This window comes from Serinus canaria, chromosome 14, assembly GCF_022539315.1.
Source record: "Serinus canaria isolate serCan28SL12 chromosome 14, serCan2020, whole genome shotgun sequence".
NCBI lineage: Eukaryota > Metazoa > Chordata > Aves > Passeriformes > Fringillidae > Serinus > Serinus canaria.
Window position 1 is genome coordinate 8,567,844 of NC_066328.1, and position 14,015 is coordinate 8,581,858.

The window sequence follows — 14,015 nt, forward strand, 5'->3', positions numbered from 1 at the left end:
CCCCACGGTAAGGAACTATGTTGAGATCTTGTATCTATTGCTGCTTTTGCTTAGTGGTTTGGTTTTTTTTTTCCTCCTGCCAGGCAAGTAGCTGAGGGCTCAAATTCAGCATTTGTTTCAAACCAGAAGAGAAAACAACCTCAGCTACCTGAATTCTAGTAAAATAGCCAAAACCTAGAAGGGCTGGTGGAAGCTGGTGCTGAACACTGAGAGCACTGATGCAAATCAGCCTCATGTTGAGGTAGTGGTGGTTTAAATGACACTTTAAAAGGAGAAGGTTTTCTCCAAGACATCTCCCTTCCCAGATACAGGAATGGATTCATGGCAGCCCCTTAAGATGGAGTCTCAGTATAATTTTCACTTCCTCCCAGGAGTTGCCCAAAATGCATCAGAAGAACCCAGTGCTGTTAAGTGTGTTTTCTGCTGGAGGCAGATGCTTTCAGCTAGAGCAGTCCATTGCAGAAAACTATTGTGGAAAAGTGAAGCTGTCTTAAAGATAAAGAAATGGGAGTAGTTCTGTTGGTGCTACTCTTCAAAATGCTTATACTTCCATTTTTAGGTAACAGCTGCTGATGGAAAATCCAACTGCCAGAGCATAGTTCCAATATCGAGGGTGTTCAGTGCTATCTGTTATTACAAGGAAGATATTAAGATTTTTAAGAATTACTTTCTGAATTACAAGTCTGCCCTCATCAAATATGAGGGCACACCACTAGTGTGTGTTCAAAGTAAAGCACCATCATTTTGTACCACTGAGAACAATAAAATCCTTTTGAATCACTTATGATACAGATAAAAGTAAGTTTATTCAATCAGCATTTAAAAAGAAATTACTGCATTTCAATGAATTGCAGGCATGGCACACATCTTGAGTCTTGGAAGGAGGCTGTCTCTTGCCTTGCAGAACATAATAAAGGTTTCAAAAACTTACTGTTTGGATGAAATGAGGACCCAGCTCCACTGGTATAAGCAGATGAAAACTTGTACTTCAAGTACTTCATTTATGACATTTCTTCAGCATTTTGATATTTTATTTCAAGTAAAAAGATGTAGAAGGCAAAAAGAAATTTCACTCAATTACTTCTGAATTTTAATCTTCAAATTTTATAGATCTAGATGCATGTTTGTCTATGTATACTTTTTTGTTGGCATTAGGCTGAAATCCAAGACCCATTCCTCTGTGTTGCTTCAAGTCCATTGCTTTATCAAACTCCATCTTCAGAGCCTGCTGTAACTTCTCCTCCCCTTCCTGGTTCAGAGCCATGTTTGGTTTGTTTGTAGTTGCTGAAGGACTTTGGATAGGCACAGAACCTTTTTTAAAACCACCCAACAGTCTAAAAAACTTATTTTGTTCCTCAGAACTTTTAAAAGTAGCTGTACTCCACTGTCCAAGGTTCATATCCTGTGAGGCAAAACAAAGTTAACACTAAAATTAAGAAATACCAAGGAGACAATTTCTGGCTGTGTGAGAGAACAGAACACAGAAGCCTGACAGGGGCACAGGGCTGGGAGCTGTTACTCCATGGGCAGTGTCTCTCCAGGGATGTGGTAACAGACTGACCTGACTCTGAGTGCACCTTCATCAGCATTTCAGCCATTTCACCTGGAGCCAGGGGTTAATGCCCTTGAGAAGCTCCTTTCCCTCTGGCCTTAGCAACTTGGCTTTCTGCTCTCTCTTTACCCAGCTCCAAGAACCAGACAGCATCTCTTATTCTAAGAAAACTGTCAGACTTAATCCTCTTTCACTTCACTTTGTAGGGTTATCTTTTCATCCTCCCACTGCCTAGTTAGGGAGCTGCTCTTTTCAGCGGTGTTTTGTTGGCTGTGGGCACTGTTCAATCTGGCTTATAAACTTGAAGTAATATTTGCATTCTCATCCCACTAATTACAATTAATATTGCAAGGGAGCACAACCAGAGGGCCTCCCCTATCCAACAGGACCAAGTCTAGTTCTCTTAAAGCCTCCCCTCCCTTGCAGTTTGCTGTGTTCTTTGTATTTACTGTATTTGTATTTAACTGCCCTCTCTGAACTACTTCACCCCTTCAGGATTCTTCTTCTGTCTGCAGATTCTGGCCCCTTTCTGAGGAGGCAATATCCAGCTAAAATGAGATTTCAGCTGTTTGTGGAAAACCCCAGATACACTGTAGGATTTACAGAGTTCATGAACTTCTGGCTTACCTAAGAACAGGCTTCATTATTCAAGGGTGTATTTGACTCCTATGCAGTCACTTATAAATATTTTTGGCAGGATTTACTCAGAATTTTTTCTTTAAAATTGGGCATGATACTAAATGGCAGAGTGTCTGATTATTAATTAAACAGACTAAGCTGCCTACATCAAAGGAAAAAAATGTGAATTCAGTGGTATGTTTATGTCAGCCTGAAATCCTTCCAACAGTACAGATGCAGCTTGCAGAAACAGTCATTCTCCAGCAGACAGCCACCATGACACACAGCATGCTACACAACTGCAGGAAAGCTACAGCAGGGGTTTAAGGTAAAAAAAGCAAGGCTGGAGAATCATTCACTATCACAGGCCAGAATACCTGGTATGAAGAAAGCTACCCATAATACTTCAGCCTTTTGACCTGGCAAGTTGCTGCACAAGCCCAGTTTGTGACACAGACACATGCACACATCCAGATACACACAAGACACAGATAAATAAATGTAAGTCCTCCCTTTGCAATGGGAGACATCTGCACTGATGCAAGTATAATTATGGCTTGTCAAAACTCTGTTTTTAAGTGAGCTGCTGGCAGGCACTACACACAGCTTCTGCTGAAGCATTTCCAGCTCACTTTGTAGAGCTGATGAATTAGTTTTCACAGCTTCTATTCTTCTGCACACTACTAAACAGAAACAGATCAGTGCCAAAGAACTGAGATCTCCTGCCAAGGATGTCATTTTTCTCAATGACTCCAGAGACTATTAGACAGTTGTAGTTCCAGAGCTATGAGACTCCCTCCCACTATGTTAGATCTACAGGAGTTGTTTCTGGCATTTGTTTGAGGCATATTCCAGCTTTCTAGGCATTCTGGCAGTCCTGCAAAACAACAGAAGCCTGAACTACTAGCAAAGCTTTCTCTCCACCTCAATCTTCTTAGCCCTGGCTAAAGACTACAGCAAGTTTCCATGACCTTACAGTGAATGTGTCAGGAGCCAAGCTGAGTAGGATGCAAAAGCAAAGAATCAGCAATCACCTTCCAAAGAGGAGGAGGATGCAGAAGCCATGAGAGGACTGACTCTGAACATCACACATGTGTGTTAACAGCTGCCACCTCCTTCACCTTTCCATGGGTGTCCCTGCTGCTGAATGTGTGCAAAGTCTTGCAGGTAAGAAATCAGACACACTTCAGTGACTGCTGCATCCACAGCCCAAAAATGTATTTCACAGCAAGCAGAAAATGCTCCTGTAGCAATGTTTGATGGCTCATTCTCCAGGGGAACCAGAGAAAATGTTGCTTTTGAGGAATGATGATGGGAATTAGAGCCCTGTGCAATGGCAAGGAGTTCAGTGCTCAGCTCTCAGACTCCTGGCACTGCACCAAGCTGTTCTATAGCATGACCTGAAATCTGCACTCAGCAGGAACACTGCTGTACATGAGCCACATCCCAAAGGAGCACAGTGGGTTTTACAGGACCCTGCCCTGGAACACAGCATTTCCACCAGGTTGAGGTCTAAACTCATACATCACCTGTCCCCCTTTGGAACTGAAAGCCTTGGTTTTGCCAGATTCTCTGTCAATTTCTTCTTGCAGGGCCTGCCGCCTCACCTAGTGTGCAGAAAATTACACATGCAGCATGAGACTGTGTGTCCAGTGTTAAGTGACAGTTAATTCATAATGAAATAGTAAGAGAAAAAACAGAATAATTAGTTATCTTCAGAATTTTGCAAGGAAAATTAAAAGGTGCATGGGATCCTTTCACACACTCAACATGAGAACTGGAATTTTTTAGTGTCTGTTAAATGAGTGGTTTGCTGTATCAACTAAGTCTAATTTTCTAACTGCCTGCATTGATGAGAGGCAAAGAAATGAGTCTTTAACTTAGTAAGTAAATTAGTTCTGACATTGACTGTACATTTTGGACTTAACCCACATGTAAAGCACATTTTAAGCAGGGCTTTATTTAGGGAAATTTAGGCATAGATAAGCAACAAAGCAGTTTTTTGTATCAATTCCTATGTATATGTTAAATGCTGACTTGCTTTAGATCTTACCCAGTTAGGACAAAGCCTACCTTGTCTATGTTAATTTCATCACAGTTTCCTTTCTTTTCCTTCACAATAATTACACCATCTAGACGTTCCTGTAAAACAGGAAAAAAGCTTGTATGATTATTTTTATCCATTCTGATTAATTAGAATTTACACAGCTCTTACCACAAAAGTAGTTAAAAAGTAAGCAGTCAGTAGTACTATTCAGGGGCAAGAAGAAATAGTCAGCTCTAAGATGAAAATGCCAATTAAATCAGTGTATTCCTATGGAAAAACCTCACAGAGATTTTTTTATTTTAATCAAGATAAATGATCTTTAGATTTACACATTAATAGGGACTGCCAACAACACTGGCATGCACAGTGCTGTTTGCAGGCAGAGAAATTTCAAATTAACCATTTTGTAAAAGTTTAAATTTATACTTGAAGAAAGGCAGAGAGACAGTGAAAGTTAAACAAAAATAGAAATTGGAGGTAAAATAAATAAAGGTCTCTCTGAACAAATAAACAAAGACTAATCAAGAGGCAGCTGCACTGTGCTCCCTTGTGGATGAAGGTCCCCAGGAGCACAGGGAGAAGCAGGGCTCACACAGGACCTGTCCCCTGCAATGGCAGGCAGCAGCACATGATGCCACATCTGAGAGCAAGGAACAGGGAGCTGAGGGAAGAGACAGAGCAGCTCCAGAAGGATATTCTGGATGGCAGGAGGTAAATCTGGGCAGAGCCCACACACCCAGATCCTGATCACACCTCCACATAGTGCAGCCCTTCTGCAGCTTTTGTTGCCAGTGACTGGCATCCCTAAACCACTGCCCCCAGTCTTTCTCTTCCACATCTGTAGTCAGAAGCTTTTTGGGCATCCAGTACAACAGGGTAAGTACTCAGTCCAGGACAGTGGTAAATGAGAGCCATAAGCTTTAGACCAGGCTGGAAAAAGTGGCCAAAGGGAAGATCTATTGATCCAGCTAACATAATAAACCAAGCATGAAACAGCCAGGGAAACGACAAGGGAAAGATTTGTAACATACTTCTGTCAGCAGAACCTGCTGTTACTTTTTTGAGGCTTTAGTTCTATTAAAAGCCATCAGTGATTTACCTCATTTTCCAAAGCTAGCTTTTATACACTGCTTTCACACACACACACACAAGTACCTGCACTGTTAAAAATGGGAAAACACTGCAGGAAGGAGAGCTCGTGTTCTTGGAAGAAAAGAAAAAACCAAAACCAACCCCCAATTTACTTCTAGATGGCCTGGTACTGTCTTTCCAGATCTATTAAAACAAGCAGGTAAACTGTCCTGACAGGACTCTGCAAACAACTGCAGCATATTTTTTTCTTTTCAGCTGGAAGGAGGGAGCACCCCCATCCCTGCTCATTCCCAGCACTGTGCTGCCTGCTGAGGGCTACTGAGTGGAAAAAACTACCCCCTGGAGGTGTGCCAAGCTGCCTCCAACTTCATGGAAAAGGAGCACATTCACATGTGGTGGGGTTATGCTGTCTGCTGGCAAACAACATCAAAGCAGTAAACTGAGTGCTCATCCTCCTCACTGGCCCAGCTGACTGCAATGGCATCCCAGGAGAAAAACACCAACCAAGCACTGGGTATCACTCCACATGGTCTTTAAAATTTGCTCTTTCACTTGCGGGGCAAGCCCAACAGAGGATTTTTCAAGGCATGCAAAGCCTTGTGTGACATGCTGTAGATTAAATCATTTCAGGACTGTGGCACAGTTAAATGCAAGACCACATTATCAGCCACATTATTATTATTAGTGCAGTGTCTTTTAGCCTGGCAGGAACTAGAGCTTGCTAGAACTGATTAACCCAGACCTCTCAATCTTCAGATTTTCTTTTGAGTAGTTTTTTTGTAATTAAAGGAGCTGCCTATAGGAAAGAGGAACAGAACATGCATCACACTACTCCCTTCTCCTCAATAGCTTGCAAAGTATTTGCTGTGGTTTCCATATTAACTGGTCATGAAAGTTTACATGTCATTGTAAGGCTTATCTTGCCTCTACACAATGTAAGCAGCTGCAAAATCCAAATAATGCCCTACAATCTCAAAAAGGCAATGCCAATTTAATTAGAAAATATATCCAGCAATAAAACCACCCTGTCCTTTTCAAAGGTCAAAAGGAGAAATCCAGCTTGAAAGCCCCAAACTTCTGCTCACCTCATGACTGATAAGCACACACACTCTTCTAAGAAACCCCTGTGAAAAAAAATCTGTATCTGGGTCTCCACATGAATCTAAATTTAATTATTAGCACTAGACACCAGGCAGCTGCCAGGTTTCCATAGAACTTGAGGAAACTGCATCTGAGTGCATGACAAAGCAAAGCACACCATGAAGTGAGCTTGAGAAGCAGCTCACATTATGGGCTGTTCTGCCCTTAACTTGCAAAAATCTTCAGTGATACCTTCTTAACTAGAGCTGGACATTAAATAAGCCAAGCATTCAAAATTCTTGATAGAAAGCAACTGGAGTGCAGCTTTCCATTACCTAGAGGAATAAAAATGACCTCCTAGTAACTCGTAATGTGCCATTTTCAAAGTCAAGTTGAAGCAGCTACAAATACAGACAGATACCTCTTGATTTTCTGAGCATCTCACAGCTTAATTCCCAATGATAACAACAGAAGTTGGGCATGTAGATACTAACTTTTGGCACCCTTAGCTTCAAAATATAACTTTGATCAGATAAAGAAAAAATATCTGTATTTCAAATATTTCATCATGATCATTTTACCTCAGAATTGGCAAGTACTGCAAGACTCTGGGATGGGATTTCCTGACCAGTCAGTCAGGATACAATCCCAGTTATCCCCAGTTACAATTTACACAGTTCTTACATCTATTTATTTTCTTGCATAGATTTATTGTTTTAATTAAAACTGTGTGTTTAGGTCTTTAGTATCTATCAGAATTTACATTTCAATGCTGTTGGCCCAGTCTACTTAAGATTCCAAGGATTTTCTCTGAAGTTTTGTTGGAATAAGTCACCAGGTTTGGGCTAACTTTCCCCTTTGTTCCTAACATTACATAATTCCAGCAGTGACAGCAGCAAAGCTTGAGGAAAGTCTAACAAACAATGAGATGAGCTCACCTGCTCAGGGTAAATGACATGGCACTCACCTCCTGCTTTATGGAGAGGGCTGCCATTCTGCTAAGAGCAACTGAGCATTTATGACTGTACAAACCCACTCTGTTTTGGGGCCAGCTGCTAGCTGTAATATTTACATTTTCACAACAGAAACACTGTGGGATGTTCCAGCATCAGTCACAGGACCAGCTCAGCTGGGGTCTGACCCCTTCCTTTAAGAGCTGGGTTTGCTGATCCCAGTGGGTCCCTCCCAGCTCAGGATGTCCTGTGAGCTGTGACATCCTGTGAGCAATGGCATGCTGAAACAGATCAGCTGACCCTGCCTCCCCACACCCAGGGGGGACCCTCAGTGACCTCAATGTCACCAACAGGCAGGACAGCCTGCAAAGCAGGGAACTGCCCCAAAGGCTTTCAGTTCCTCAGCAGGAGGGTGCAAAGCTGCCCTCCTCTCCACAACTCACCACTGACTCATTCCATGCTGATTCTGTCTTGATCTTTTTTGCATCTGCTTTCAAAGCTGGCTCTTCAGCTAAGTGCTGTGGTGGTGCTTTTTTCCTTTCTTTCCTTCTTCTCTCACACAGCACAGGAATGCTATTGCATAACACCCCATCTACAGTGTCCCCTGTAACACACTGAGCTAGCTCCATCTCACTCTCTTTGCTCTTCTTATTGCTTTCTAGTAGTATTTTTTGGCTTTTAGAAGCACTGTCATTGTTCAAAGAAACTTCTGAGTATGTTGTTTCCTTCTCCTTTTTCTTCATCTTCTTCTTTTTCTTTTTACTGACTTCATTATTATACTTGGAATTCTTCCTGTGTTTCCTTCCAGACAGCTCTTCTTCCTCAAGCTCAATTTCCTGCTGTGCTGGAAGATGCTTATCAGGAATGCTGTGACTGCAGTCTTGCTCATCTTCACAGGTTGAGGAAGAAATAGCTTTTTTTTTCTTTTTCTTCCTCTCTTTGATAGGTCCAAAGTTCTTAATTTTGTCCTCTTCCTCTCTGCTTGTCCATGTAAATTCCCAGGAATTATGTTTCTTCCTTTTCCTAAAGTCACTTAATGCAGTGAGGCTACCAGGAACTTGATGCATGTTGTCCCCATTATCTGCCTGAGGTAAAAAGCAGTCAGACTTAGCTTTCTTTTTGTTTTTCTTCTTTCCTACACAACTCTCTCCCCCATTCTGGGCATTACCTGTGTCATAGTCCTCACCCATAAAAACTGCATTTTGTGAAGTGTACTTGCGGCTGTTTTTACAGACTTTTGCAGATTGCCTTTGTCCGGTGTCCTGGATGTCCTCTAATAAAAAACTGCATTTCCTCTTTTTTTTCTTTGTTACCTCACCATCCAATTCCAAATCCAAAGCAGTATTCTTCCTCTTTTTTTTAAAAGATAATTCATTTTTCCTAGTACCATCTGTGTGAACTGAAAGCTCCACATCACTACTCTCTTTATTCTCCAAGGAGAAATGACAATGGACTTTTTTTTTCTTCTTTTTGAATATTTTAATTTGTTCCTCTGTTTCCTCTTGGAGTTGTAAATCCAGATGACCTTTTCTCTTCACAAAACTTTCTAAATTATCTTCTCTGACTAATTCAGAGCCAACTTTCTTCTTCTTGTTTTTCTTATTATTCTTTGGTTGCAATTTGTGTAAGCACTCATCTTTTAAATGTTCCTTTTTCCTGCGCTTTGTTTTTTCCTTGAGATGGCCACTGTCCTCAGTTTTAATGACAGTTTTAACATCTTCCTCAATTTCAATGACAGTTTTCACCTTTTTCTTCTTCTGCACAGGCTCCTCATGAATGTCTTTTCTCTTTTTCTTTATTATCATTCTAAAAAAGGACATGAAGATGTTAGTGAACTGCTTCAAAGAGATGATGCAAGTCCTAATCTACTTGGTCTTCCTTTATTCTGAAACCATTCCTGGTCCCCCACTGTCCCTGGCACTCTAATTTCAGTCTGCTTTCCATGATAGGGAACCAGAACACATTGACATACAGAAAAGACTGTTTACTGGGGTGATTCTTTTTATCATGTTGTTTAGTGTACCTTGCCTTACTTTTTAAGGTTCTATTTGTCTGTTTCACAGCAGCAGAGCATTACATTTTCACAGAAACACCTACCCTCCAAATATCCTATCTAAAAGGCAAAACACATCAGTGTATATATAGAAATACAATTCGTTTTCCAGATGCCTGTGACTTTTCACTTAACACTGAACTTCACATCGCTTTACTGCCCACTCAGCATTAGAACCTTCCAAGGCACCTGAATTATTACCTTAAACTAGCTTCTATCGGTGATTTCTTATCCCTGCGCTCCGTTTCTTTTCTCAGGACATTTATGCCAACGAACTGGTTACAACAGAGCCCCCTTTAGCACCCCCTGATTGAGAAACTCAATTACTCCTGCTCGCTTTGCAGTAACACCACCGAGGCACGCTGTCAAAGCGCGCACAGAGCCCCGAGCCCAGCACAGCCCCCCTCGCTGCGTGCCCGGGCCCACCGCGCCCACCCGCACCCGGGGAGGGGGGGTCAGCCCGAGTCCCGCCCCACTCCGGGCCCCGGCACGGCACGGCTCGGCCCCGCCGCCCCGCATCCCGCGCGGGCCGTGCCCTGCCGTGCCTTGCCGAGGCGAGGCCAGGCCGGGCCGGTCCCTGTGCCGGGCCGGTCCCTGTGCCGGGCCATGCCGTACCGGGCCGTGCGGCGCTCACCTCCCGCGCCACGTGCAGCGCCCGCCAACGCCCCGGAAGCGATCGCGCCGTGCCCGCTCCGCCCCGCCCGGCCCGGCCCCGCGCGGGCGCTGCTGGAGCCGTTGCCGCGGTAACGACCGGGACGCGGCCATGGCGGAGGGCGGGCACGGCGCAGGTGGGAGCCCCGGCCCCAGCCCTGGCTCCGCTCCGAATCCCCCGGGCAGGGCTCCCGCGCTGCCTCTCGGGGCCCTACAGGCCGGCCCTGCCCTGCCCTGGGGCCGCCCGCTCCTTTCAGCGCCGCTGTGGGTCGGGCGCGGGGCTGTGCCCGCCCCACAGAGCGCCCGCAGCCGCCCTGATCCCCACGGGCACCGCGGCCACGAGCGGTTCTGCTAGTGGGCCTTATGCTGCTTTTATTGCCATAACCTCCCGACAGACAGCCTTGGTGTGTGTTTGCACTGCAGCCAGCCAGCTGCCAGTTTGGCAGGGCCTCAGCCTGTGGCAGGGCCTCTGCCCTGCCCTTGTGCCATGTGCGTTATCCCGTACCCAGAGGAATTGGGTATTGCCTCGGGAAAGCACAGAGGCGAATGTGTCAGTGCTGGCACGAACGTTAAATTAATACAGAACATCTGTGCTCAGAGCAGCATCCTAAAGCAAAGCCCTTGGGCTTCTCCCAGAGTCAGAACACGGAGATTGCAAAGCTGGGGCACCAGCGCTGCATTCTGCACTTCCCACGGGGTTCTCTTCCTTCAGTACTTCATGATGCCCAGAACAGGCATTTTGCATTAAAATGGCCATTTTTGGGTAGAAGAGAGGCTGATTATTCCAAGCCAACACCTGCAGCACCCATGGATTTGGTGGTGCCATTAAACCCCGCTGCGATGGTGGGACTGACCCTGCTGGGCCGGGCTCTCAGTGCTCTGCACTCTGGGACCGGGAGCTGTTCTCTGATCAAGTTCCTTCTCTTGGTCCTTTATTTCTCTCAGCCTGAGTCACTCAGTAATCCTTGAGTGTCATGTACAACTTTTTGTTCATCAGGATTTTATTTTGTTTATTTATTTTATTTTATTTTTATTTTGGAGGCAGTAATGCTTAACAATGTCTGTGGGATTAAATTACGTATAGAGGAATCCACTATGAAAAGTGGATTGTCTACTAGTAAAAACAATGGTTAATTCCGTGCAAGCATGTGTATTCTACTTATGTTGAAATATTTTGAATTATTATTTTGGTATCTTTTTCCCAATAAAGGGTTCTTTTGTCAGTGAGAACACTGCACTTGACTTAAAGCTCAAGAGAGGACATGACAAGAGTGTCTAAAGCTCTTGCTTGTTTTAAAATGCTAGATTTCATGTTATACAAATATTTATTGCATACTGACTTGTTTTTTCAAACCTAAATAAATACCTTTAGAAAAATGTTGCTTTAGGAGGAAAATAAATATATTTTAGGGTCTTCTGGTAAATATTGTACTTTTTTTAACTTTTAGAGCATGAAGAGGAGCAGCCTCAATTTTCAGATGATCCTCAATCAAAACAAGATCCCGAATCAAAACAAGAATCAGTGAGTGCAGTTCAAGTAAAAAATCTTCATAGAGATGGATTGAAAATATTTCAAACAACTAAATGTAAAAATTAGGTACCACAGGGTAGACTCATTCATAAAATGAAAACAAAACTGTTATTTTTCAAACGGCTTATTTGAACCAACAGATGTAATATTCCAAATAATTGCTTGTATTTAAAGCAACTTGGGTAGTGCTAACAAGAAAAGTTTATTTTCTTTAAAAGGTGAATGTCAGGAATTCTGAACAATGTGAAAGAGATATTTAAGCTTCTTAATGGAAAATACTTATTCAGAAAATGCTACCAGTATTAGTTTACAAATAATTACTATTTCTTACAATGGATAAAATATTTTTAAAATTGTGATATCTCACCATATTCTGTAAAAGGGAGTCATGTACCTTCTGTTAGGTTTGAATGATTTTACCGTGTTGGAAACTGCAGAAGTTTTTAGGTGTAATTATATATTTTCAAGTATTCAGAAAATAAATAATACAATATTTGAATTAGAAATTATAATTCCATCCTTTTAAACATACCTTATAATTGTTTTTCTGTTTAATTGGTTTGTATGGTTTTGTCTAGTCTGTTGGGGTATTTAGAGAGGATACATTTCTTTTGAGCAGGTGCCTTTGGAAGCAGAAATTCTTATGGAATTTCCTGCAGCCCCTGCAGACCAATATCTGCTACCTGTACTTGGGGAAACTCCCCCTGGAGACCCCCCTGATCCAAAAAAATGTAAGTAGCAGTATATTATGTTAAACCCTGCTGTGATTATTTGTCTTGCATATAGCAAGGATTTGTAATTTATTTAATTTGGAGTGGTAAGAGCACCAACACCTTTGCTTGTGTGGAATTTACATGGTTTGGCCTCTGGTGTGAAATCAGGGAGCCAACTTGGCCACTTGGTCAATGGAAGAAATATCAAATTATGCATTAAAAACCAACAGCTTTGACCAGCTAAGGTAGTTCTGTGCTCTTCTGAATAAGTGACATTTATTTAGGCACTTAAATCAGAAATGGCAGGTATTTCTTCCTCTGATTTAATAATGCAAAACTAGGATCAATAGACTAAGTAGGCAATTGAATTTGAAAACTGCTGTCAAAATACTGTTTTTTCCCATCTGATTACAGATGAGAATGGAAGCAGCTCTGAAGTTTTGTTCTTCCACTTTTATCAGTTCCTATACTTTATAAATTTCCCAAGCAGTGTGTTTTTATGATGAATTTTAGCCTTTCATTTTGTCTTCTCTTCCATTAATTCTTGCTCATTAGGAATTCCTGGTGCGAGTCAGAAGCAGTGTTACCCTTTTATATAGTGTCCTCCCAGTTTTGAGCATTTTCTGGCAGTATATGAACCAATTAATGGTATAAAGCTGAGAATAAATTCAGTGTTTCAGCTGTGTTGCCAGAAGAGAACATTTGTATGATTTAATCTTTGCTGATCACACCAAAACCTGAGTACTGCCTGAGTGGGGAGAGGTGCCAGCCCAGACAGCCCTCTGAGAGGGGAAAGGTTGGGTACATGGAGTCATGTTAAAATCTCTGAAGGATCTGGCAAGTATGAAGCAATTATGACAAAGAAATCACAGCACCACTAAAATATAACCTTTGGTTTTTCCTCTGTCTAGAAATTCAGTTTTATGACTAACTCTGCTAATGCAGATTGTAAAGGGCATGAGATACCAAAGTGGTCTAACTGCAGCAGCTCTGAGTTCAGCACAGGCTAATTTCTTCCTGTCAGGGTAGATTAATTCACAGAGCTTTTCACTTCTGTGACTAAACTGCTTCTGGTGTCTGAGTTTCTTCACTTAGAACTGAATCTGACATCTCTGAGGCACACTGAGTTTGCAGTGTTGGTGCACATTTGGTTTGAAATTTACCCAAGTTTGTGTTGTGTTTGTTGAGAAGTGAAGACAGACCAGTGGCTGCATGTGAAGGGAATGAATCTGCTTTGTCCAAGCTGTGATGGTATTGACAAAATGACTGGTTCTGACTTTAGGATATCTCATGGTGGTGTTTTTGTGAAATCCAAGTGCTTAGCTGTAAGTTAAGGCTGTCCTGTTTTCTCAGGTTCTCCTCGAGAATTCTTGGAGTTTTACATCTTCCCAGTGCTCTTACCAGGACTGGCTGCACTTCTGTATGAAGTAGAGAAGGAGAAGTGTTTAGAGGTTAGTTTGTAGTTTTCATTTCAAATCACTGGCAGGAAGTTACAGCCTTTTATTTCACAGGCAGTATTTTTTAAATTTGGTCTTTTGGAAGAAAACCATCCACAATAATATGATATAACATATCAGGGGTTTTTTTTGATATGGTTTTAAATGTTATTTTCTCCAGTAATTCAGAACAGATTACATTCTACATGAACTTGATCATTATGACCATCTCTAACTCTCTACAAATCCTCCTTAAATATCCAGTTGTATCTAGCCTAAATAGTGTTGT

The 14,015-nt window shown here is 42.3% G+C and overlaps 2 protein-coding genes across 5 annotated transcripts in view; one reads left to right on the forward strand and one right to left on the reverse strand.

Annotated features, from left to right (window-relative positions):
* Positions 1–787: 787 nt before the first annotated feature.
* KNOP1 (lysine rich nucleolar protein 1) lies at positions 788–10,098 on the reverse strand. Of its 4 annotated transcripts, none has more exons than XM_030229814.2 (5): positions 10,030–10,098; positions 7,786–9,148; positions 4,244–4,312; positions 3,700–3,777; positions 788–1,402 (listed from the first exon to the last, which is right to left on the reverse strand). In XM_030229814.2, exons 2-5 carry the CDS (start codon positions 9,145–9,147, stop codon positions 1,091–1,093), a joined length of 1,821 nt encoding a protein of 606 aa, XP_030085674.2. In that variant the 5' UTR covers position 9,148; positions 10,030–10,098; the 3' UTR covers positions 788–1,090. The 4 variants fall into 4 exon arrangements, with proteins under 4 accessions (XP_030085674.2, XP_030085673.2, XP_030085675.2 ...); XM_030229813.2 differs by having other exon boundaries at positions 10,011–10,078; XM_030229815.2 differs by lacking the exon at positions 10,030–10,098 and adding an exon at positions 9,597–9,731.
* A 435-nt stretch (positions 10,099–10,533) lies between these two features.
* Positions 10,534–14,015, forward strand: part of IQCK (IQ motif containing K) — a 36,670-nt gene continuing 33,188 nt past the window's right edge. The window contains exons 1-3 of the mRNA XM_050980283.1: positions 10,534–10,564; positions 11,495–11,632; positions 13,644–13,741. Coding sequence (XP_050836240.1) covers positions 10,534–10,564; positions 11,495–11,632; positions 13,644–13,741 — 267 coding nt within the window. The remainder of the gene's footprint in view (positions 10,565–11,494; positions 11,633–13,643; positions 13,742–14,015) is intronic.

Bases quoted from the DNA above. Each gene is read 5' to 3' on its own strand.
- KNOP1 (XM_030229814.2), bottom strand. From the start codon at position 9,147: ATGATAATAAAGAAAAAGAGAAAAGACATTCATGAGGAGCCTGTGCAG. The intron at 4,313-7,785 runs GTGAGTTGTGGA...CCTGTTTTACAG, and splicing joins CAGCATGGAATGAGTCAGTG to GAACGTCTAGATGGTGTAAT. The intron at 1,403-3,699 runs GTGATGTATGAG...TTTGCCTCACAG, and splicing joins TCAGTTCCAAAGGGGGACAG to GATATGAACCTTGGACAGTG.